At 45.0% G+C, this 26,678-nt stretch overlaps 2 protein-coding genes across 2 annotated transcripts; one reads left to right on the top strand and one right to left on the bottom strand.

Moving 5' to 3' along the window:
• The first annotated feature begins 1,032 nt into the window (after window positions 1–1,032).
• Window positions 1,033–1,977, top strand: LOC137799413 (uncharacterized). Its single transcript, XM_068596203.1, has one exon. It carries the CDS (start codon window positions 1,033–1,035, stop codon window positions 1,975–1,977), a length of 945 nt encoding a protein of 314 aa, XP_068452304.1.
• Window positions 1,978–13,684: 11,707 nt separating this feature from the next.
• On the bottom strand, window positions 13,685–18,854 carry isl1a (ISL LIM homeobox 1a). The gene is made up of 6 exons (XM_068596286.1): window positions 18,827–18,854; window positions 18,254–18,443; window positions 17,196–17,482; window positions 15,374–15,660; window positions 14,206–14,373; window positions 13,685–13,801 (listed from the first exon to the last, which is right to left on the bottom strand). Exons 1-6 carry the CDS (start codon window positions 18,852–18,854, stop codon window positions 13,685–13,687), a joined length of 1,077 nt encoding a protein of 358 aa, XP_068452387.1.
• Between the last annotated feature and the right edge of the window lie 7,824 nt (window positions 18,855–26,678).

The following is a 26,678-nucleotide window of genomic DNA, read 5'->3' as shown; positions in this document are numbered from 1 at the left end:
GGATGGGACTTTTTCCGCACAGAAAATTAGACCAATTTTAATGTTGCGGGGCAGCGAGCCCGGCCGCCTCGCATCCAGCACATCGCATTCACTCAGCTAATTAAAATGATTTTTTCCCCCCTTTTTGTCTGTTTGCCAAAAGGGTCTTTGATAGATTTGCCCACCTGCTGTTTTACTGTACATCTCTGCCCTCCCCCTACACACACACACACACACACACACACACACACACACACTGTGGTTCCACTACGTCCTATGATGCAGACATCACCGTAGCCAATAACCAATCAATAGGCCTCAGTTCTCCCTTGTTTATCTCCCATAATGCATCTTTCTAAACGGTATCGACTCCTCTGGGCTGCGTATCACTTGATTACGGTGTTGCACAAGCGGTTATGACACTTACACGCCGGATTCAGTGACACTCCAGAGATGTTTAGTGGCCGAAGAGGAGAATCACTCAGAAACCAGCTGGTTAACAAGAGGGATGCTGGTTTGTTTGTACTAGTACAATGTAGAATAAATACACTGTACTCGTACAGGAGACTAGTACAATGTAGACACTCTACATTGTACTAGTACAGGAGACATTGTACTAGTCTCCTGTACGAGCACAATGTAGTTATTCTATGCTCGTACAGGAGACTAGTACATTGTACTATAGTACAGGATAAATGTAAGTTATGTGAGCCTGTTGTGGGGGAGGGAGGGAGAGAGGGAGGGAAAGAGAGAGAGAGAGAGGGAGGGAGGGAAAGAGAGAGAGAGGGAGGGAGGGAAAGAGAGAGAGAGAGAGAGGGAGCGAGAGAGAGAGGGAGGGAGGGAAAGAGAGAGAGGGAGGGAAAGAGAGAGAGAGGGAGGGAGGGAAAGAGAGAGAGAGAGAGGGAGAGAGAGAGAGAGAAAATGCTGTTCTCTGAGGAGTATTCCCACTGGGAATAATAGGTGCAGCAGAGTGCCGGCAGCCGGCGCTTCCCAGAAGCAACAGTCAGCTTAATTGCGGCTTTTAGGATCATTACTGATCCATGTGATGTCAGGATGCAGGAGGAGAGCAGGCCTTTGACAAACAGGCACCACCACCCACCACCACCCACCATCAACCACCATCCACCACCACCCACCACCACCCACCATCAACCACCATCCACCACCACCCACCACCACCCACCATCAACCACCATCCACTACCACCCACCAACACCACTGCCACAACCGATACCATCCACACTGCCACGCACCAACCCATCACCTTCCACCAACACCACTCACCACCGCCACCCACCACCACCAACCCGCCACCCACCACCCAACACCACTCACCACCACCACCCACCTACCAACACCAACCCACCACCACCGCCACCCACCACCAAGCCAACACCCACCACCCAACACCACTCACCACCACCACCCACCTACCAACACCAGCCAACACCGCCACCCACCAACCCATCACCTTCCACCAACACCCACCACCACCAACCCAACAACCACCACCCACCACCACTCACCACCCACCAACATCAACCACTATCCACTACCACCCACCAACACCACTGCCACAACCGATACTTTCCACAAACACCACCCACCAACCCATCACCATACACCACAACCGAAACCACCCACCCACCACCACCGCCACCCAGCCACCACCAACCCAACAACCACCACCCAGCACTCATCAACACCACTGCCACAACCGATACCACCCACCCACCAGCACCAGTCACTATCCACCACCACCACCACCCACCAACACCAGCCAACACTGCCACCCACCAACCCATCACCTTCCACCACCACCACCACCCACTACCAACCCACCACCACTCACCACCACCACCACCACCTCTCACCACCACCACCACCACCACCACCACCACCACCACCACCCAGCACAAGTGGGGCCACAGAACAGAAACAAAGCCTTTGCTCACACACATGGCGCTGAAAGACCGGTCGTTTCCTTCAGTTCAATAAAACTCCAAAGCTGCAATAATATAATATTTGCAGACTCCGGTTGTCATGGCTGCGAAAGGCTCATTACGGACCCCCGCCAGTCGAGGAGCGCCATTCATCGCTCAAGAGCAGGAGCTTGCATCCGACTCAAGGGCCCCGAAAGGGAAGTGGCTCTCCAAGAGCCTTGGCCTCATCCCTACAATCATCCAATGAGGTCCTCCATTGACCGCCGTTCCTCCCGGTGGGGAACATAATGCAAAGCACTCCTTTTTCTGAAAGCTTTGTCAAAAGTCTTCACTTGTCATAATTCTGTCATTGATGCCTTCACTTCAGTTTTTTTCTGACCGAGTCAGAAATAATGATCAGCCTTGTGGCGCTGGAGCAGTTTCACTTTAAAGACTTTGTGCAGAGAGCGGGTGTGTATTTGGTAACAGACGATCTTGGCATTAGTAGTTTTCATGCTGTATTTTAACGGGCTTAAAGCGATTAAACGGCTCATGAATCCGTCTCTAATGTCGGTTTCATGTCGCTGAGGAAATACATTTTTCAAACATTATTTTAAATTAGGTTTCTCGCCAAAGAAACTCTTCTTTCCCTTCTTTTTTTTGACTGAATGGAGCTTGAACGCACCGTAATGTAACTCAATGCGACGCCCACGTTAGCTCGTTATTTAGCCACGCAGCACTGGGTGCTAACAGCTAGCGCTGACTCGCCCTCCTCGTGCACTTTGGGGACGTTCCACTCCGCCATCGCGTTGTCATGTCATGTCAGTTGTGTCACGTAAAGCCACAGGAATACATTTTGAATTCTTTAGACCTTTAAACACCGGATACATTTAGAAAAACATGGTTAAAATGCTGCACTGTCATATTTAAAATGTTGAGATAAATGACGAGGTGTGCGTGTTTGATTTTTTACAAATCCCAGTAACAACGGTGAATATGAACGAGTATTTCTGTGTATCGTAATATAATTTATCTGATACATCACCATGCTGCTTATTCTTGATTTCATGACGAGGAGCTTTGGGTTGTTTCCTAACACTAATGCACAAAATGTGGATTAGTCCGCCGCTGAAAATAGTCCCCAACAAAGGCTTCAGAAAATACTGCTGTCAGAGAAACGTATAGTTTTTCTCCAAAACTATACATTCAGAAAAATGTAATGAAAATGTATATACATATGTGTGTGTGTGTGTGTGTGTGTGTGTGTGTGTGTGTGTGTGTGTGTGTGTGTGTGTGTAAATGATTAAAACTCCATTTTTCTCTTGTCTTTGTCAGGTAGTTGTGTAACTGGGTGTTAATTTGTGCAGTAAAACTGTGTGTTTTTTTGCCTCTCAACATTTAACTCGCACATTTTTGTTTCCTGAAACAAAACGCGGCGTCGCCTGAAAAGAAAAGCGCCGTCCGGAGCCGCCTCACATGAAGCGGGGCGGGAATCCATCCCCCCGGTGCGATATGCATACCAGGTGAGAGCCTTTTCAATGATTTTTTTTTTCTTTCCCAGTCAAGCTTGTTTTGGTTTCCAGCGTTGTTGTGCCAATTTCAGCGGCGGCCCTGAGCGCACGAATCCAACCCATCAAAACAAGGAAGGTCAGAACTCTCAGGTGTTGTGCCCGTCTGAGTGCTTTAAAGCCAAGTGCGTTATCGTTTTCACCCGGAGAGAGCTGCTATGATAGCGGCAGAGGATGAAGGTTAGCAGACGGCGTGCCGCTCTGGAGTGCTTTAAAGCTCGCCGTGCCGCGATTGCTTTTGCAGCCGCTGCCACTCCGCCGAGCTTTTTGCACATTCACACGAGGACGGCGAGCGGCGGGCGGCGGGCGGCGGGCGGCGGGCGGCGAGCGGCGGGCGGCGGCGCTCCGTCCTCGTGTGAATCAGTCTGATGTAGAGAAGCAAACGGCCTCGTGCCGCCGCAGAGCGACCCGGTCTCCTCAGAATGACGTCGCCCAAAGCTAAAATTACATTAGAAACACGTTCATAATCAACGTATGTTTCTTTTTTTTTTACCTTGCAAAATCTACATGTTGTGTTGTGACTTGTTCTGCTTTTCATTTTGTGTTTCTATTAAAGTTATTTTGCTGGAAAAAAATACTTTTCATCCACTTTTTTGTCTGTTAGATTTTTCTGCTATATTGACCCAAAAGTTGCCATTCGATAAGGCCTCATTTGCATATTTAAACATGGCATTTCAGAAACAAATGTCAGTAATCAACGTGGGCAAGTTTCACAGTATGTAATTTAACTGTTCATATATATAAAGAACATTTTAAAATAGAAGGAACGTCGAGCTTTAACGCGTGGTCCCGGTGTGAAGGTGAGGCTCCTCAACCTCGAGGAAGAGGTCGGTCTTTGGGCCTCGTGTGAACTCGGCGGTAAGGTTAGAAGACGGTCTGCTGTTAAAGAAAATAATTAATTGATCAACGGGGACGACTGTCCGCCGTGTAACTCTGACTGTCCTTAATCATATCTGCATCTGAAATAAGAGCTGGCCGAGGACTTCAATGGACGCCGTGCGAAGACGCGAACCCGTCCGTCCCGCTGGAGTCCGTCGCCGCTCGGCTATAACGGACACGCCCACCGGCTGCGAGAGCATTAATGCATGGCGGTCTCGGCCCGCCGGCTCCCTTAAGATAATGATTAAGGTGCACCTCTGATTAATTTTTAATACGCGCTATCTGCTGTGGACATCGGCCAACGGGGTCAGAGGAGAATCGGGTGTTTCCAAAGCGTTTCCAACGGGTCGCCTGGTTGTTTCGTCGTCTTCTCCGTGAGAACATGAGGCGCTCCGGCCCGTCACGACGCTGCAGCCTGAAGCTCAAAACACTTCACAGAGATCAGGCCTGCTGGTTCCTGAAGTTCACATCACTGGTGCATTTGTCGGGGGACTATTTTCAGCAGCGGATCAATACACTATTACACACTATTACACACTATTACACACTATTCTCGGTCCTGTGATCTTTTACAGTATAAAGCATTTGCATAAACTCTAGAAAGACTCGTATCCTGAGTTCAGATCCCACAGGTGGATGTATGAAATGATGAAATAATGAAATGATGAAATAATGAAATAATGAAATGATGAAATGATAATGATAAAATGCCATTGTTACCTGCAGAGGATCGCTTAACTTTCTATTAAACACCAGTTCATGTTTTTGAGTTTGTGCATCGTTTAAAAATAGGAGCCAGGACAGTATGTGTGTGTGTGTGTGTGTGTGTGGTGTGTGTGTGTGTACCCTCGAGCACAATAACACATTTTGAGCGCCACATGTTCGTGGTGAATGTGTTTTCTTTCATTCTAGTTATTTTCATAACATCGTAGATTAAAATCTCTTTGATGTTTGATGTGTTCAAATAAAACATTTACATCCATTTAAAAGCATCAAGGCTCATTTAAAATAAATAAACACAACGCGGATGCTTCAATTCACATTGATTATGTTAATAATGATGATGTGATTGCACATGCTATTTATAGCTCTAATTATTATAAATACCCAAATCGAAATGTTCACCTTCTGCAGAAGAACCTCCACAAACTAACCCACTTCATTCTGGTGGGCGTGTCTTATTAAAGGTGGGCGTGTCTTATTATAGGTAGGCGTGTTTAATTGAAAGGAACATGTGGATAAAATAACAAGTTCATAGCTTCATTATGTATTTTTTTAATCATATTTTATTGATAATTCTCAATTTTTCTCCTGATTTTGAGCCTTTTTTCAGGGTCCCCTCATGATACCTGTGTTTTGTTTCATGAGACGTTCTCCAGGGTGAAATAAAAGAAGAGTGCTTCCACTTGTCTTGTACTCTTGTATTCTACATTATATCGGGTGAAATATACCCGACGTTAGCGACGGTGTTATTATTTTTGGCGTTAGTCTTCCAGGGTTGAAGACCCGGTGTCCACCGTGTGACATGTCAGGAGGCTGTTGGGTCTCTGGAGCCTCAGCAGACCACCCTGGATTTGTGTTGCCCTGGTTTCTGAGATGCTATCTGCGGCGCTGCGCATGCACTCAGTCCAGCAGCATCTGGTTACTGCTGGTAAATATGACTGAATTGCTTTATTATTAAGCAGCCCGAGCACGTCGGCCCCGAGATAAAACCCTCAATAAAAAACATTGAAGAGACGGCGAGCCGCGCCCGGAACAGATGAGTTGGTCTGATGCAGACGGTGGCCGCGCTAAAAGAAACATAGCATGCTAATGAACGAGCAGCGGCTGTTGATGTATAAATGCTGACATTAAACAACCTTACTGTCATATATATATATATATATATATATATATATATATATATATATATATATATATATATATATATATATAATATTATTAATATATACATAATAATTATATATATATATAATATATATATATATATATATATATTATAGTATATATAATTATATATATATATATATTATTATTATATACATAATAATTATATATATAATAATATATATATATATTATAGTATATATAATAATTATATATATATAATATTATTATTATATACATAATAATTATATATATATAATAATATATATATTATAGTATATATATAATAATTATATATATATATATATATATATATATATATATATATATATATATATATATATATATATATATATATAATACAGCATTGTGTCAACAAACTAAATCATTATATTACATATTTGTTCATGTGCTCGTCGGAATTATTCCCATAATGCACTCTGCTTCCTTGTAGGCTGATTGATCTAAAAGGGACATTTTGGGCTCTCTTTCATAAAATAACACGTGGGTAAAGCAAATTAGTGAGTTACGCAAAATATGTATTCTTTTTGTGTGGTGATTAGTGTGTGTTTTATTCATCCTGCAACAAGTGTAAAGACTTGAGTCTCCACTTTTACACCAATGAATTCAAGACCTGACGACCAAAAAAAGCGATTCCAGAGTTTTTCAAGCTGTGTGGATCAGACCCTTAACAACAGCCCACATGCTAATAAGGCACCTTTTTTGGAAAGATTAGGACCTAAAGAATCATAATCTGAAACAATAATCACAATAAGGCCTGTAAGGAAGGAGTTTCCATCAAAGAACTGTGTCGTTTGGTTAAAAACATTGAAAAATTACTTATTTTATGCCAAAACAGTGTCTGATTCGGGCACGCTGGGATATTGAAATGTTCAGGAGCTTTGACGTGTGCTGTATGACGAGGTTTTAGAAATGCGGGTGGACCAGGGAGGACTGAGGACGGTTACGGTTAAATGTGTCTGTGAGTGGTTTGGTGCTAAAAGAAACACTTTGGTTCACGTCGCGCCTCCTGGTGCGACCATTGGCGAGCATGCGATCTTGATTTGCACGAGGCAGGTAAGTAGAACAGACTCACCTCTGAACAACGTGTGACAGGACTCCGTCTCAGACGTCCCACCGCTAACCTGCAGGGAGTCTTTGGAAGTCCAAAGGCGCCAGATCTCTGGGAGGGTTCGGTCCCCTCGCTCGTTTCCCATCCCCGATTCAATGCGGTCTCATCCAGAGGCCGGCGATTGTTTCCCCTCGGCCTGCCTCGAGGTACAGTGCCGCTTTTGTTCCGTCCGGCTACAGCCCCGGAGCCAGACAAACCTGTCGGGGTTGTTATCAGGACTCTTTGTCCTGGTGCTGAGCTTCCCCTGCCGGGATCCCCGTCCAACACAACAGAGGAGAGGCACCGCCGGAGGAGAAAGAGCCGGCCTCCCTCTGCGACGCCTCCACGAGCTCAGCCAACGCGACTACCTCATGACACGCAGTTTAAATGATGATGATGTAATGCCTGTGTACTTTAATCTAATCATGGCACTTTTCTACATTTTCTTTTTCAGCTGGTGTGAATTTGAACCGCTGTTTCACAGCGCTGCCGACCGCTTTCTAAAGCCCACCGCGGTCTCATGTGGACCCACCATACAGGCGGCCATTACTTTCTCTTCACCTAATTATGACTATTACAACTGGTCCAATCCCCCATTAAACTATTGATAAGCTATGTATACAACAACAAAAGGCTTGTATTATGTGGCACTGTGATTATTTAACTCTGGTGGGGTGAAACTAGATGACAATCATGCACTGCGTCACCGTGCAACAAGAAAGTACCTTTGGTAACGACGCAATGGCACTTTATTTACCACAGAAATATCATAAATAACGTACTTTCTCCACACTTGCGCACATACGTTTGGGTTTCTGCAGTGCCTAGCAGTCACATGCAGGCTCAATACAAGTAAAAGGACCACCCTGTAGTTCGTATGCTACGTTCACATCGCGGCGCTTTTTCGGGCGAGTTTACTCGCTCGACTTCATTTGCTTTTCTGCTTTTTCGCGGCGAAAAGGGGGCGTGGCTTATCTTCATAAAAACAGCCACCGTTTCCGCCGTACACCATGGAAATAACCGCTCAGCCTGCTTCATACTTGTTGTGACAAACGTTGAACCATCGGACGCCTCGCTGTCTGGGTTCACAGCGTCATCCGTAGTCGCTCACAGCTCCAGGAACATTTGCATTGTTCGCAACCAATCGCGTCCGTGCGTTGGCTTTGCCTCATGCTGATTCGCCCCAAAAGCTCCGCCCCTCATCACCGCCATCATTGCTGATTCAGACACGATGGAGTGTGATGTTTCGACATTTGCGGGACTTCCACAGCAAGTAATAAAGCAGAACTAGCGGTTATTTCCATGGTGGAATGGCGTAAATGGTAACTGTTTTTACAAAGATAAGCCACGCCCCCTTTCCGGTGCAAATGAAGCGCATTGTCGAATATTTTACAACGCTTTTGCTGTGAACACAGCATAAAAGAAAGACATGTCCTATATGACAATGGAAGAAATTTGCTAACCTGAAGAAAGTATGTCTCTTACACTCAGACGAATGATATTTCCCGTACCCTACCTTGACTTGAGATTTTGAGTCTCAACATGAATCAAATCTTACACTGCAAAAGTACAGCTTCCAAAAACAAGAAAAAAATGTAATAAAATGAGGGAAATATTACTTGAAATAAGACAAAGTATCTGCCAACAGAACAGGAAAATTTGACTTGCCAAGACTTCTTGAAACAAGTGAAATGCTCTAAAATAAAAACTGCCTGATAAGAAGAAATATCTTGCCAATCAAAAAACAAGCGTTTAATGCCTTGATTTAAGATATTTCATCTTACTTAGATTTAAATTTTTGCAGTGTAACTATATAAGACGGCACATGGGATGCTGGATGACAGCTGCTGCTAGGAACAAGACGATGGAAGTGATCGCTTTACTGGGGTTCAAACGCATCCCTGTATGTAGATGATCTCACCGGGTCGGAGAGTGCAAACCGAGAAGCAAACGGACAAGAAAAGCACAGTCGCACTGCCGCTGTTGACCGGCTCTGAGCCCACGACAGAAAGTGTAAAATACAGTGATTCTTGACACCTAAATTACAGTGCATTTGTGGATAGCCTGTGACCCCCCCCCCCCCTCTCCCTCACCCCCCATCATAACTACATCTCTCCGGATGGCGAGACATGGAAATATCAGTGTGTGGTATTTCCCTTCAATGCAGCGAAAATGCCAGAGGCAGCACTCACACGAGATAAAGCTTTTTGTTCCTCGCCGGCTTCAAAATCTCGTCTTTGCGCATCGATTGTTTTGCGCTCACTCAAAAAAAAGTGTTGTCGACTGATGTCGTCCGACGGTTGCGAATCGTTGCGCGGCTGCTCCAGGGTCGGTCGCGTGGTCCTCAAACCAAAACTGATAGAACTTGTACTCCAAAAAAAAAGGTAAATCAGGCCAGTAGCGACAAAAGAACGGCAATGGAAGGTCATTTAAAAACGTCTACGAGACGATACAACGAGTTATCAGATATTGATGAAGTCCACGTGAGGAAAGCAGGAGGTGCTTCCAACAATTGAAGGATCTTTAACCAAGAGGCCGGTGCTTTGACGCCACGCGACCGCGCTAAGTGCTGTTGGTGCTCTAAACCAAACTGCACTTAGTTGTTTTAAGCACAACCCATGTTGTGTTTCATGAACCTGACTTCTGTTTTGGAGCGTACTGTTGGTTCCGAGTGACACGGAAAGAATACAGACAATCGTGTCCAAGAAACCATTAGGTTGCATTTCGTGACGATTTCGCGACAAAGAGTGTTTTTAGTAAACGCACGAGTCTCCGGGTAGAAACTCAGCGGCCGATCACACCGGACGCGACTTTTAAAAGCGCAGCCGCTTCAAAAAACACCTTGTCCAACACACGCCGGGTAAAAAAACAGCTGTCGTCTGCGAGAATATTGAGAATAATATAATTGAGGATATTTTAACTGTCATGCGCGCCTAAAACACCACGAGAAGAACGCAAAGCGCGGCATTTAAAAGGCCTGCGTGAAAGGCGTAACATAGGAAATCAATGTCTTTGCTAGCGACGTGTTTTTGCTAGCGACCGTTTTCGCTAGCGACCGTTTTGCTAGCGACGCGTTTTTGACATTGCTAGCGTCGCGTCCTGTGTGATCGGCCCCTTTAGAACAAAAAAAATTGATTTCTTCAAAATGTCACAATATCCTGAAAAGTAGTACACGAGATCCGTGGAGACAACCAGGATCCTCGTTTCCAACACGCCCCCAAAAAAGTAAAAACGACCAATCAGAGTCGAGGGTTGTCGAAGATCGTGAATTCCCCGATCAAAACTCTCAGACTCCAACACGTCAGAGACTCCTCGGCCTGTGATTGGTTGTCGGCCTTTGCAGGTGGAATATTGCAAAACGAGGAGGCGGAGCCACGGCGTTAGCTTCGGACTGCGGTTTCAACAAAACAAAAAAATGGAAAAAGAAAACGCCGCTGTTGTAATGTCGACCTACAAATGAAAGTGTGTGTGTGTGTGTGTGTGTGTGTGTGTGTGTGTGTGCGTGTGTGTGTGCGTGTGTGTATGTGTCAATTCCACACAGTAAGTTGTGTTATCGAGGACAAAAGGCCGCACATTGTGTCGCTGCTGGTTCTCTTTTAGTCCGGCTCTAGCGCTGGTAAAAAAAAAAATTATCCTTCCATTCGACAGTGAAAACACCCACAATGCAACGCTCCCTGGGCGCGCGGCGGGGGATGCGCCACAGCGACCACCGAGAGACATTCAGAGAGGACGAGACGGTGAGAAGACACAGCGCTCGCTGACCTTCGCTGACCTCTTCCTTCTTCTAAAAAGCCCCAGAATGCAATGCGAGCAGCTTTCCATTCACACAGCTCACGTTTAAAGAATTAAACAATAATTGTGAAGTTATTTTTAGCAGCCGGTGTTGAGTCTGGTGACATTTATGTTTTAATATCAGGATGAAAACTGCTTCTTCTGACTTATTCAGGAAGAGATCTTTCATCTCTTCCTGAAGAAAAGACGTTTAAAATAATAATCAATAACATCAAATGTTCTGTTTGAGCTCATTCATTGAAACAACGACGGCTCTGAAGTCTTGTTAATAATAACTGTTATATTGACAAAATATGGTCAATATTGACAATAATAATAATGATCATAGTAATAATATTAGTGCTTGCAGACAACACGTGGCATGTCTGTAATTATTTTGTTTATAAACTAATTAATATAATTATACTATAATTAAAAGACTGATCGTCAACTTTGGCTATGAGTTCAATTCCAGGTCGCACACACACACACACACACACACACACACACACACACACACCACACAATATATATATATATATATATATATATATATATATATATATATATATATATATATATATATATATATATATATATATATATATATATAGTTTAGAGATAAAGTTCAAAGACAAAGCTGATCTCATTACAAGCAACTCAAACACAATGAATTATAATATAATTGTGACTCACAATATATATATATATATATATATGTATATATATATATATATATATATATATATATAAACATATATATCTATATATCTATATGTAGATACATATATGTATCTATATACATATATATGTTTGTATATATATATGTTTTGTGTTTAGTTCTTATTATCTCTAAGAGTTTGAAGGTAATAAACATCTGAAATATTACATTTCAGATTCTCAACACAAAAATAAGAATTGTATTTCATCAATTAAAAAACAAAACATCTATATATATATATATATATATATATATATATATATATATATATATATATATATATATATATATATTTATATATTTATATATATAATGTGTTCATAATATAATGTGTTCATATAATGTGATAGTAACATGTTGGTATAATAAGGTGATAATATATTGTAGTAATAATAACATGGTGATAACATAATATAATACTGTGATAATAAGATGTTGGTAATATAATAAGGTGTTGATAACATAATATAATAAGGTGATAATAACACGTTGGTATTCAGCTGGAGGGGCCGGTGGGGCGCGCGCTTCAGGCCGCTCCGCAGCGCGCGCCGGGCGGCAGCAGGTAAACCGAGACCCGCCTCTGCGCCAACATGACACCCAATTAACCGCAGCACATCCATCAAGCATCTAATAGATGTGATGTTCCGCCGCGCGCGTGAATATCCACAGAGAGAGAGAGAGAGAGAGAGAGAGAGAGAGAGAGAGAGAGAGAGAGAGAGAGAGAGAGAGAGAGAGAAATAAAATCTCCTATTTTGTCAAAATAATTTTGAAATACAAAATAACTGCTGATAGAAACGCACAGACCAAACTCCAGCCTTTTTTTTTTTTTATCCTTTTTACTTCAGTTAAGAAAGTTACACAAAAGGTGGCAAATATTAGCTGTCGACAATAAATTAATAAATAGTTTTTGTTGCACGGGAACAAACGGAACATCTTTTCTTCCGGAGCTAACGCTTTTTATGTGTTTTCTTTTTTTTATAACTTATGATTAATTATACACATCTTTGGGAAAGAAAAAAAACAAATAATAATAATAATAATCATAATAATAATAATAATTAGTTCTTGGACGGGACACTGATTCACGCGGCGTGTCCCACGCGGCGCGTGGCGGATAGAGAGGTATACCTTGTTGCAACGCTTTGTCCGTGATGATGAAGATGAAGAAGAGGAGGAGAGAAAAGAAGAAGCTGTTCCACTTCCGGTCGGTCCGATGATGAAGTGCATGAATCGAATTTGAGGGAGGAGAAGAAGAAAAAATGAAAAGAAATCACCAGTTCTTCTTTTCAGAGTTCAGAGCGCGCAGCTGACGCGCGGCCCTCTCTCCCCGGCGAGAGGTCCTCTCCTCCCGGGTAAGAGGGCCCGTTCCCCGGGTCAGAGGTCCTCTCCTCCCCGGTCAGAGGGCCTCTCCTCCCCGGTCAGAGGGCCTCTCCTCCCCGGTCAGAGGGCCCGTTCCCCGGGTGGAGTCCAGTTCTTCCCCTGCTCCGTTTTTATTTTTTTCTTCTTTTTTGGCAAACTGTAACCAGGCGTGTGCACGTGCAGCAGCAGGCGCCACGATGACGCGTCCGTTGGGGTCCCGTGTCCCGTTACCCCCCCCCCCCCCTCCTCCCCCTCCTCCTCCTCCTCCCTCCCGGGATGGACGGGTCGCTTCCGGGTTGTGTGTCTGCGCGTGGTAAATTCCATGATTGTCTTCACAGTGTCCAGATACAACCACGGGGAGGGGGGGGGGGGGGGGGGGGGTTGTATTGGTGCAGTCAGGGAGGAATGGGATGATGGAGGGCTGAGGGGGGGAGGGGGGGTCTGCAGGTTCAGTTCAAGTCCCCCCCCTCCCCCCTCCCCCTCGGCTCTAGGCCTCGATGGGGCTGGACACCATGCTGTTCGGCGTGTCAGGAAGCTGAGACGACATGGACGCCACCTCGCTGCCCGTCGAGTTGGAGCCCGGTCCTCCCTCTGAGAAGCTGACCTGCAGGGAGACGCCATCATCATCATCATCATCATCATCATCATGAAGTGGCAACTTGACAGAATACTGATCCACATCTACAGGAAACAGTTCCAAATGTTGAATCAATCACCTGGTGCTAATAATCCTGCTGTGTGTGTGTGTGTGTGTGTGTGTGTGTGTGTGTGTGTGTGTGTGTGTGTGTGTGTGTGTGTGTGTGTGTGTGTGTGTGTGTGTGTGTGTGTGCTAGGTGTTTGTGCTAGGTGTGTGCGTGTGAAACTAATAATAATTAAGAAAGCAGCAGACAAACGTCTTGCATATGTGGAAGGAAAAAACTAAATGAATTCTTCCTTCAGATAGAACTGGATAAATAAATGTCAACAACAACAACAACAACAACAACAACAGCAGCAGCGGTGACGCACCAGCTGCTGGAAGGCCGGCTGGTCGATGTCGCTCTGCAGCGCGAAGTCGCTGAGCACCTTCCAGGGCGGCTGGTAGCTCTGCACCTCCACCGAGTTGGCCTGCAGGCCGCCGTCGTGCCGCTCCGGGCTGGCCGCCACCATGGGGGTGCCCGTCATGCCCTGGATGTTCTGCAGCAAACAACAACAACAACAACAACAAGGTCGTGGTCAGCAGGTGGGCCAGCATTGCACATGGGGTGTGTGTGTGTAAGTGTGTGTGTCTGAAATGAATCCAGCAGTCAATAAGCAGGAGGACGATCGATAAACAAGCAAGTAAACAAGTAAACAGAGATTCATGTGTGTGTGTGTGTGTGTGTGTGTGTGTGTGTGTGTGTGTGTGTGTGTGTGTGTGTGTGTGTGTCCTCCTTACACCATGCAGCGCCTCCAACAGGCCCGAGGCCTCTACGCCTTCTGGAGCCTCCGGTGCAAACATGTCATTACCTTTTCTATTGTGGGTCAGTGGTTACAGGGTCAGCCCTTCAATCAGAGGGTTGCTGGTTTGAAACCCAGCTCTGCTTTTCAAAGTCTGTGTGTCTTATTTCACATGGAAACAATGTAAGTCGTTTTGGATGTATAAAAAGTAATGTGATTACTTGTTTTGAGGGTGTTATGAATAGAAATGACCTCCAGCGTGTTGGTCATGACCCCATGAACAGATCCGGCTGAAGGAGAGCGCACTCGTAGGGTCTCTCTTTGCCCCCTCTAGTCCCTATCTGCTCCCTCTGGTCTCTCTTTCCTCCCACCTTGTCTCCTCTGGTCTCTCTTTCCTTCCTCCTTGTCTCCTCTGGTCTCTCTTTCTTCCCTCCTTGTCTCCTCTAGTCTCTCTTTCTTCCCTCCTTGTCTCCTCTAGTCTCTCTTTCTTCCCTCCTTGTCTCCTCTGGTCTCTCTTTCTTCCCTCCTGGTCTCCTCTGGTCTCTCTTTCTTCCCTCCTGGTCTCCTCTGGTCTCTCTTTCTTCCCTCCTTGTCTCCTCTAGTCTCTCTTTCTTCCCTCCTTGTCTCCTCTAGTCTCTCTTTCTTCCCTCCTTGTCTCCTCTGGTCTCTCTTTCTTCCCTCCTGGTCTCCTCTGGTCTCTCTTTCCTTCCTCCTTGTCTCCTCTGGTCCCCCCCCCCCTGGTCTCCCTGGTCCTCACCGTCTTGTCGTTGGGCTGCTGCAGCTGCAGCTGCTTCATCAGGATGCTCCTCTTCTTGTCCTTGCAGCGCTTGTTCTGGAACCAGACGCGGATGACGCGCGGGCTGAGGCTCGTCATCTCCACCAGCTGCTCCTTCATGAGCGCGTCGGGCCGCGGGTTGGCGTTGTAGCAGGTCCGCAGCGTGTGCAGCTGCTTCTCGTTCAGCACCGTGCGCACGCGCGTGGTCTTCTCCGGCTGCTTGTGCACGTGAGGCCGCAGCGCGGGCTGGCGCGCGGAGATGGGCTCTGCTGGTGGGGAAAGGACACACACACACACACACACACACACACACACACACACGGAGAGAGAGAGAGATACAGATAAATAAATAGTTTTTATCTTGTTTTCACACGTTAGTTTTCTCGTGATGGAGATTTCCGGTTTCGTGAAAACACTCAAACGCATCGACGTCACGTGACGTCAGCAGCTTAAACGTGTCGTGTTTTCTTCTTCAGACTTGTAGAAGCTGACTCATCTGATCTGAGGTCAGATTAGACACCGATTCAAGGGCAAGCAGACGCTGCTGCTGCTGCTCGTGTCCTCCAGCTGCTGGTCCGCAGGCCGCAGCAGCAGCAGCGCAGCAGCAGCAGCAGCAGCGCAGCAGCAGCAGCGCAGCAGCAGCAGCAGCAGCAGCGCAGAGCTGCACCTGTGAGCTGCTTCCACGTGACATTTACACTCACATATAGATCCTTTATTATCCGATATATCCTATATAGTATCTATGTTTCAGGGTGATACACGCGGACAGCACGTGAGTAACATGTGGAGTCTCTGGAGGGTGCGCGCGCATCGTCTCTTCACTCAGAAGGAGCAACACGCGCGTGATGGTTCGGCCTGATCGGACTTTAAAAATAATAATGAAATAAAATAAAAATATGTGAATGCATTACATTTACAGATCTTATGCTATCTGTATTTTAGTGATTATAGATCATATGTTAACATCTGACTTCATAGGCTCGCGTTTTTTCCAGCTTGTTACAAAAAAAGAGTAGAAAATAAAATAAAATAGAAGAGGCCTGAAGGAACCAGAAACAACATCATATGGTATCTATATTTTAATGAATATAGATCATATATCATATATATTTTAATGAATAAATATCATATATTATCCCAATCTGACTTCATAGACTCGTGTTTTTTTCCAGCTGCTTACAAAATAATAAAACACTAATAAAGTAAAGCAGAGGCCTAAAGGAGGAACCAGCATGACGTCATTTACACTCAAATATAGACCATATATTATCTATATTTTAGTGAATATAGACCATATATTATCTATATTTTAGTGAATATAGACTATATAGTATCTATATTTTAGTGAATATAGATCATATAGTATCTATATTTTAGTGAATATAGACCATATAGTATCTATATTTTAGTGAATATAGACCATATAGTATCTATATTTTAGTGAATATAGACCATATAGTATCTATATTTTAGTGAATATAGACCATATAGTATCTATATTTTAGTGAATATAGACCATATAGTGTCTATATTTTAGTGAATATAGACCATATAGTATCTATATTTTAGTGAATATAGATCATATATTCTAGTGTAATGTACCTGTCAGTAAATGACTGCAGAGCGGAAAATCCTTTTATTCAGATCAACATCCACATGAAGCTTTATCTGACTTCATAGGCTCATGTGTGTGCGTGTGTGTGTGTGTGTGTGTGTGTGTGTGTGTGTGTGTGTGTGTGTGTGTGTGTGTGTGTGTGTGTTGCTCGTGGCCTCGCGGCCCGCGGCCCCGCACCGGGACGTGTACCTGCCATCTGCAGCGGCCGCGCGGGGTGCAGCGGGCTCAGCGGGTCTCCGCCGCCGCCGCCGCCGCCCGGGCCGCCGGAGCCCAGGCGCGCGCGCTCCACCACGTCGTGGTCGGCCCGGCAGAAGAGCCCGTCCTCCCGCAGCGCGAACTCGTCCCCCGGGATGAGCTGCCGGCTGCAGGCCACGCAGCGGAAGCACTCGATGTGGTAAACCTGCGAGCGCGCGCGCATCACGAAGTCGTTCTTGCTGAAGCCGATGTTGCACTTTGCGCACTTGATGCCGTACAACCTGCACGCGCACACGCACACACACACACACACACACGCACACACAAACACACACACGTCAGTTTGACTGCAGGCCGAAAGCTCACACACACATTTAATTATAACATAATTATAACAACAAAAAATGGCATGACAAAAAAAACATTATCAATATGTTGTATTAATAATAAATACAATATCACGAATAAAAATTAAAATAATATGTTTTAAGAAGAAGTTAATTCAATATTTATTTCATAGCACAATTAATATTATTTCATTGTTATTATACAATATGTGATATTATTCTCGTTAATTGTTCTACAATGTGCATTAATAATATTATTATTATTATGTATCTCTTAATAACATTACATCCTTATCGAATAATTGTGCAACAGCGGAGTTATTTACAGTTTCATTATTGTGAATATTATTATTATAATTATAATAAAATATAAAATAGCTCCATTATTGTTTGTTATCGCGTGACTAATAAATCCGTTATGATATTTTCTTTTCTTGATATTCAGTAAATGATGTCATCATAACGCGATGACCATCAGGTCGAAGAAGAAGAAATAATTATGACCATAAGTCATGAATACATGAATTCACCCCGCTGCAGTCTGAGCATCACGTGACTCCAGACAGACAGAATATTATTAGTATTGTAAAATGTAGAAGAAAAAATAATAATAATTTTAAAAAAAAATTTAAAAAGTATTTATTCCAGTCCTCCCTCCCGGGCCGCTGCGCGTGGTGGTCCCGCGTCCCGCGTCCCGCGTCCTACCTCACGTAGTCCCGCTTGCAGTACGTCTTCCCGTCCCGGACGAAGCACGTGCACGACTCGTCCAGGTACTGGCTGCACTCGGCGCACTTCAGGCAGGCGGCGTGCCACTCCAGGTCCGGGGAGACCCGCAGGATGAACTGGTCGTGGATCTGGTTCCCGCAGCCCACGCACAGAGAGATCAGCCGCTTCTCTGTGGGACCACGCACGAGCAGGACACACATCACACACACTGCGCGACTTTAAAAACCCGCTAATGATGCGCACGAGTGGCCTCAGAACGAGTATTACTGCTGAACACTTTCATGAATATTATTATTATTATTGTTATTCTTCCTCCTCTGGTTGTTGGTTCTCAGGCCTAAACATTCACTTTCACGCTGTTTCAATAGTCTGGATGCACATGAGGAATAAAAGTCTGCAGCTAACAGTCAAACTTGAGTCATTCTGTGTTTTAGTCCCGGACAGGCCGGTCCCGTCCGCGCGACATCGACCCCCTGGTTCGATTCCCCCTCCCCTGGACCCTGGACCCTGGACCCTGGAGCCCTGGACCCGCATCCCGAGTGGGTGTCTTACTTTTCGGCGGATCCCCCATGTCTCCCATGATGTCCGCAGAGTCCGGAGGTGCTGGGTCCAGTGGCGCAGCGGGCTGCGGCGGCGCCTGGAAGCCGAGGATGTGCTCCTGCGCTGCCGTGGGGGGCTCGCACGGGGCCAGGATGGGGGGTGGAGGAGGAGGAGGAGGAGGAAGAGGGAGGAGGAGGAGGGGGGGCTGCGTGCTGTCCGGCTCGGGAGAAGAGAGAGAGAGCGAGAGAAAGAGAGTGTGCGTGCGGATGTGTGTGTTTCTTTTGCCGGTGTGTGTGGAGCTCTGGATGAAGACCGAGCAGGCTGACGTAGGGACAGCGGCGCGTCATCTGCATGAGCAGCTGATTGGCTGCTGGAGGACACACACACACACACACACACGCACACACACACACACACACACACACACACACACACACACACACGCACACGCACGCACGCACGCACACACACGCACGCACACACACGCGCGCGTCCTGGCACACTTATTGCTGCATATCATTTGTTTTCCAGCTTGCTTTGCTCTTTTCTGATCTGTTCATCTTTTCTTGTATTTATTTATTTTATCCGTGAAAACACCTCACTTTTATTGTTTTTACTTCACGTTCTAAATGAACAAATAGTCATTCATAGAGGAAACATATTTCTGGACATAGCAGCAGGATTAAGGGCTTAATAATAATAACTCGCACCAATAAAACGTGTTGGATGGAAACCTCTCAGAGGAAACGACAGAAACTCAGAGTGGCTTTGGCTGAAGAAGAAGAAGAAGAAGAAGAAGAAGAAGAAGAAGAAGATCAAGTGATCATCACGCATCAGCAGCACTACCAGAGGAAGCATCAGCAGCATTAGCAGCATTAGCTGCAGCAGCATTAGCAGTAGCAGCACTACCAGATGAAGCAGCAGCATTAGCAGCAGCAGCATTGGCAGGAGCATTGGCAGCAGCAGCATTGGCAGCAGCAGCATTGGCAGCAGCAGCATTGGCAGCAGCAGCTCAGACGCACAGCTGCGCCCTCTTGTGGTCATAACCTCCTGACAGCCTGAGCAGCAGACTGAGTTTTGCTTCCTTTGAAGAGAAAAGGAAGAAGCAGTGAAACAGGAAAACTGTTGCTTCATCTCCAGCGTCGGTCTCCATGACAGACGTCCACCAGATGGACGTTGCTTCTCCTCCTTTCAGCAGCGGCTCTAGAACATTTCATGTGAGGCTCTCAGGACGTCTTCAGACTCTGAGCTGAAGTTCAGGTCGAGTCTCAAGTCTCTGAAACAAAAATAAAGACCGAATGCAATCAGGCTTCAGGCTTCAGACTTCATATCTTCTAAAGGTCATTACCGTCATGGCTGAGGCCGGATTACAGATCTGACAACTGCCTAGGGGCCCTCACCCCCAGGGGCCTCACGCCCAGGGGCCTCACTCCCAGGGCCCTCACTTTCAAGGCCCTCACCCCCAGGGCCCTCACTCCCAAGGCCCTCACTCCCAAGGCCCTCACTCCCAGGGCCCTCACCCCCAGGGGCCTCACTCCTAGGGCCCTCACTCCCAGGTGCCCTCACCCCCAGGGCCCTCACCCCCAGGACCCTCACTCCCAGGGCCCTTACCCCCAGGGGCCTCACTCCCAGGGGCCTCACCCCCAGGGGCCTCACTCCCAGGGCCCTCACTCCCAGGGCCCTCACTGAAATAAGATAACATTTTATTAGTCGCAGGATTACAGCAGCAGAAGACACGAGGTGAAGTTTATTTACATAACACATTTCAGCAACAAGGCGATTCAAAGCGCTTCACATAAAACCATTAAAAGCAGAAAACAGTTAAGAAAACATTAAAACAGTCAAGAAAAAATAAAAATAAAATGAAAAGCAGATTTAAAAACAATTAAGAAAACATTAAAACAGTTAAGAAAAATACAAATAAAAGTAATAAAAGAAATAAAATGCAATGAGAAATAAAAAATCAAGTAATATATTAAAAAAACAGTAAAACTGTGATAAAATAAAAACATTAAATAAGAATGCAATAGCAATATTAAATATACAGACAGATTACCAACTAAGTATATTAAAGTACTTGAAATGTGTTGTATTCTAAGTGTTTGTGGCTTGTTGTGCAGCCTGGCAGCAGCAGCAGGAAGGACTTTCAGTTGCTTCTATCAGGACACACAAAATATGTTTTTCCTGTTAATTTGAACTTAAAAAAAAAAAAAAAAACGCACCGACGGTCCGGCTTTGACTGGAGTGACCTCTCGCTCCGTGACCTCCGTGACCTTCGTCTTCCTCTTGCTCTTCCTCTCTCTTGTCTGTCAAGACCTTCTTCGTCATCCCCTCCAGACGATGTCACGGTCACAGGCGTCAGGGCTGCTGTCCTGTCCTGTCCTGTCCGGTGGCAAAGGGGAGGAGGAGGAACCTCCCCTGGGTGCCCTGCCCCTCGTGCGCCACACAGACCATATGGCTCGGCCTGGCCTCCCTCAAGATGGGGCGAGCTGGTCCGCGGACCACCTGAGGCAGCAGGACCTCTCGTAATCACTGGAGACAAGGGCCACTTGACACCGGGCTGACAGATGGTGCTCCGGCACTGCTGCCCTGGACTGCTGCTGCTGTGTGTGTGTGTCTGTCTGTCTGTGTGTGTCTGTGTGTGTGTGTGGGTTCAGATTGAGAGGCACAATGAGGGCGATGATGTGTCAGGGGTGGTTAAACATGATGGTGGCAGCCCGTCTTCCTTTTTTGTCTCTAGGGCAGTCGTAGCCCCGGGCTACGACTGCAGGCAAAATTTCATCACACATAAAGGAAGAAGAGCCACAAACAACGAGCACAACAACACAAAAGTACGATGTTGTGCACGTCATTCGACAAACTCAAGACTCTTCTGTTGCCGGGGTTAGAGGAATTATTTAGAGCAAACTTGATCAGGAACTTGTTTTCTGCTCAACGATGTCGAACCTTCAAGATTCACTGAGGACAAACGGACGATTCAATGATCACTGGTGTGTAGAAGTGGTTGTGTGTGTAGTAACACCTTTTCTTTAGGTGATCGTCCTTTATATCCACAAGAGCTCACACGTTGCTATCAAGGCTGCAATCGGCAACCCGATCAGCAGGCAACAAGCTCAATGGCAACAACACAATACGAGCGCATGTGAGCTCCACCGTGTCCCAGCTCCAGGACCATCCAAGGCCAAACCTCCTCCTTCAGTTGGGTCGTTGTCCCTTTGCTTGTTGTGCAACATCGAGTGTTGAGGGACACAATTTTAGGAGACGTTCCCTCCATTTTGGCAGCAATCTAGAGAAGACCTGGAAGTACGACATCCGTTGTGATTTTATGGGTCCGACGTTTGTTTTCTGCCTGAATCCCCTGAAGTTGACGGGATTGTGGCTTCTCCTGTATTCCCACAACACAGTCTTGTGTGTTTTTTGTGTGTGTTCACAGTCTTGTGTTTTCTATAGGCTTCTATACAACCAGAGGAGTCGCCCCCTGGTGGTCAGGAGAGAGAATGCAGCTTTAACACATGAAGCATAGACTTCTATACAACCAGAGGAGTCGCCCCCTGGTGGTCAGGAGAGAGAATGCAGCTTTAACACATGAAGCATAGACTTCTATACAACCAGAGGAGTCGCCCCCTGGTGGTCAGGAGAGAGAATGCAGCTTTAACACATGAAGCATAGACTTCTATACAACCAGAGGAGTCGCCCCCTGGTGGTCAGGAGAGAGAATGCAGCTCTAACACATGAAGCATAGACTTCTATACAACCAGAGGAGTCGCCCCCTGGTGGTCAGGAGAGAGAATGCAGCTTCAACACATGAAGCATAGACTTCTATACAACCAGAGGAGTCTTGTGTAATTGCTTTGGCAGACATACATTTCTCCAAACTTGCAAGAAAAGAAAGAATTCTGAATTATGAGAAGAGTCAACGCTGTCTGAAAACTACAAATCTGCAATTACAAGCCAAAGAACCAGACAGCGTGTAATCTGGCCGCCTCGCCGTGTCACAAGATCCAGTGTTGTGGCTGAAAAACACACATAGCATGAAAAAAAAACAGTTTGAGTGACAGATTAATGCAGTTACAGTTTGTAATATTGAGGATTTCACAACTTTGGAAAGTTGATCGCCGTAGCTTATATTTCGTTGTGCGATTCGTTGTGCGATTGCACAGTCAACAGTAGAAAACAGTTCTAGTTACAAAGTAATCCACGAGGATTGCGTCCGTGCAATGTGATTGGATCAGACTCCGCCTCTTCCTGCTCTCTCAAGGTACCGATCTGAATCCCACAAATGAGCTTCTTTAAAGTGAAAACTTAATGTTTAGTTCAAACATTCAGGTATCCGGTTTGCAAAAAAAAAAAAAAAAAAAAAAATTGATTGAATTAAAATAATTCAAATCCTTAGAAATTATGTGGAGTTTAAAAAAACAAAACAATCTGGTTTCTTGAATCAATCGTGAATCATTTTGAATTAAAGGTTCACACCTTGAATATTCGTGAATTTTGGTTAAATTTCATGAACCTTTAAAATATGCGTTTTTCATTTTTACCGACGTGCCCCGAAGAGCTCGGAGGGTGAGTCAGACTACCGGAACAGAAAAAAACGTAGCTTAACAACGTAGGTTAACAACGTAGCTTTACAACGTAGCTTTACAACGTAGCTTAACAACGTAGCTTAACAACGTAGCTTTACAACGTAGCTTAACAATGTAGCTTTACAATGTAGCTTAATAACGTAGCTTAACAATGTAGCTTAACAACGTAGCTTAACAACAATCTGGTTTTGTGAATCAATCGTGAATCACTTTGACTTGAAGATTCTACTATTCGTACATTTTGGGTAAATTTCATGAACCTTTAAAATATGCATTGATTGTGTACCGGCGGGCCCCGAGGAGCCCTGAGGGTGAGTCAGACTACCGGAACAGAAACACAGACGCATCACCGACAGGACGATAATAACACCCAAAACGCTACCTGGAGGGCGTCGGTCCCGCCGAGCGGAGGATCGACGCCACACCGCGGCTTTCCATTTGAGCTAATGTAGTCTTTTGCTTCCCACCTGGAATACAGCTTCCCGTGTAAACCACCGTGCAGCTGACCTGCGCTGAGCCGCCGTCGCGCAGTTCAACGCATAAGTGATGTGAAACGGAGGAGAGCTCCGCCTGCCATCCATTTAAGTTTGCATTCCCAAAGCCATGAAGTGAGGCCTCATCCCGAGTCTCCCGCTAAAAGGTTTTCACACAAGGATAATGTTTATTCCAGCCGCCACCTCACTCCACAAGCGATCCAAATATTTACATGTTCATTAATCCGGAATTTCCCCTAATGCATCACTTATAATAACAGAGCTGGCACCTCCCAGGAAGTGCCGTGGCGTAATTGGGCAGTTGAGAGGATGAGTACGGTCGTATTTGGAAATTTGCCGTCAAAGTTCGGTCCTCCCGCTCCGATCTGACACTCGCACTCGGATCGACTCGATGATTTCACGGCTCTGACATTCGCACTTTGGGTTAAGAAACAAAATGAGAGAGTAGGGTTAAAAAACACAACGTGAAAAGAGTGTGTGTTAAAATAAGGAACTTAATTAAAACATTCTCTTCTCTGTATTTGTCTTTGTTTGAAATTCATTTGATTGTGATGTTATTTTACCCTCAAAAAGCCACAATATTATTATATTCATCAGATGTGGTAAACAGAGAAAGGATTTATCTGCGTATTGAAACCACTTACCCTCCTCTGTGTTAACCTCATCGTTGTGCAGTGAGATAATCTGTTAGGATCCGGATCATAATGCGCTACTTAGAGTGAGTACGTTTGCTCAAAAGATGTGTGCTTTGTCTCGTAGTGGAGCTCTACATGTTGTGTTGGGGCCATCACAGTCGCCAGAAGAAACGTTGGCATTGTGCGTCTCTGCAGACCACAGGATGCGTTGAAGGAAGACGTTACGAAAATAGGTTTCATGAACACAACATAACTTTACTACACAACCTTACAACATAACTTTACTACATAACCTTACAACATAACTTTACTACATAACCTTACAATGTAGCTTTACAACATAGCTGTATTAAATAACTTTACAATGTAGCTTTATTAAATAACTTTACAATGTAGCTTCATTAAATAACTTTACAATGTAGCTTCACTACATAACTTTACAACATAACTTTACAACAAAAAATTGCACCGGAACTTTACAACGTAGCTTTACATCGGAACTTTAAAACATAACTTGACAACATAACTTTACAACATAACTTTACATTGTAGGTGAACATCATAACTTTACAACGTAGCTTTACAACGTAGCTTTACACGTTACTTTACACATTGCTTTACACATTACTTTACAACGTAAAGTAAAAACCGAATGTAACTAGTTAACGGAATAAGCTAATGTAAGTTCCGCCCTTAGTGAACTTTCCTACGTTACTTCAGCAGAAGAAGCGTTGACGTGTTCTTGGTTTAATACAGAAAAGTTCTGCAGACAAGCTGTTAAATATCAGTTTATTTTAATCCACGGTCTCATCAGATATCACCCACGAGCTTTTGTTGCCTGAACAACAGACTCCAGCACTTTGTTTTTACACACACATTCACCTCATCTTCACATATCTCTGTGGTTCACCTTGTGGTACAATAAATAAAAAAATAATAATTAATAAATACTAAATGGTAAAAATATCCGGTTTGGTTACAAGTGAAATTCAAGCAGATTTAAAATAGCCGTGTGGCTTTTGTCAAGACAGCAGTAAATCTGCATGTGCAATATTAAACTGTCCCCATGCTCTTCCCTAATAGCAGTATTACATCTTTTCAGTGACGGCTAAAAGCGATACAGTGAAAACTGTAATTATAATGTCTAATTGGCATATTTTAATAGAATGAAGTAAATTACTAGATCCTCGTGAAATAATTGAAAAACAAAGCAATTACGGTCTACAGGCACCATTCAGTCTGATAATTGCAGTGCAGCTCCGTCTGACAGCAAACAGAATTAGACTGGGCGGCGTTGGGGAGCTTCACTTCCTGTGTTCCCGGCCAACTTCTGCCAGTCGCTCTCTTTTATCTGTCACCCATCAACGGAGAGAAGAAGACAAATGGGTTACTTCTAAAGAACAGCTTCATGTTGACTACTTACCCAAAGACCTGTGTGCTTTCCACGCCAGACACAATCACACATGTGTTATCTTTTGGACTTCACACTGTGATTGATAATCGTAGATGAAACCTCGAGGATCGCAAGATGGCGTCCGTTTGTTCGTCCATTTTGTTCCTTGAGTCTCAGATTCATCGACACGGTGACACACAAAGGGTTGGAAGCAAAATAGTGTGTTAATATTACACAAAGAAGTAATATTCTACTGGTTGAAACAGGAACGGTCAATGAAATAAAATCAAGCGATCAGTGAAAGAGAAGTTTCTAGAAGAGAGATTCTGCAAGTCTGAGAGGAACGGATGGAAAAACATCGGCCATCTTTAAACCCTTCACGCATCGGGGTCACGGCATATGATCATATTTTCTTCTTGTGTATTAGTACACAACAAGAATAAGTGAAACAGCACAATGACAGAAATCACATGCTGTTACCTCGATGTGTGATATCTTCTATTTTGAGTTTCCTGACTCTGAGATTTCTGCATCGATGCCAAAACAATTCAATAAACAGATCTGTGTCTCTCTCTGAAACGAGCTAGTGTCCAACCCTAGAAGCCCGACACCAAGCGGGGCGAGGCCAGATATGCCCCCCCCCCCCCCACCGGCCCCTCCTCCCTCCACCCTTCAGGTGGCACCTTCGTTTTGTTGAGACAACTCTTGGCATCAACTCGGGTATCTAACTACGTCCTCTTAATTTCAGGAGTGGTTCAG

This window comes from Clinocottus analis, unplaced genomic scaffold, assembly GCF_023055335.1.
Source record: "Clinocottus analis isolate CAN_PGR_092001 unplaced genomic scaffold, fCliAna1.0.p SCAF_35, whole genome shotgun sequence".
Taxonomy (NCBI): Eukaryota; Metazoa; Chordata; class Actinopteri; order Perciformes; family Cottidae; genus Clinocottus; species Clinocottus analis.
This window is presented reverse-complemented; position numbering and strand designations above follow the sequence as displayed.

Bases quoted from the DNA above. Each gene is read 5' to 3' on its own strand.
- LOC137799413 (XM_068596203.1), top strand. From the start codon at position 1,033: ATGCAGGAGGAGAGCAGGCCTTTGACAAACAGGCACCACCACCCACCA.
- isl1a (XM_068596286.1), bottom strand. From the start codon at position 18,854: ATGGGAGACATGGGGGATCCGCCGAAAA. The intron at 14,374-15,373 runs GTGAGGACCAGG...TGTTTGCTGCAG, and splicing joins AGCAGCCCAACGACAAGACG to AACATCCAGGGCATGACGGG. The intron at 13,802-14,205 runs GTGCGTCACCGC...GTCTCCCTGCAG, and splicing joins AGCCGGCCTTCCAGCAGCTG to GTCAGCTTCTCAGAGGGAGG.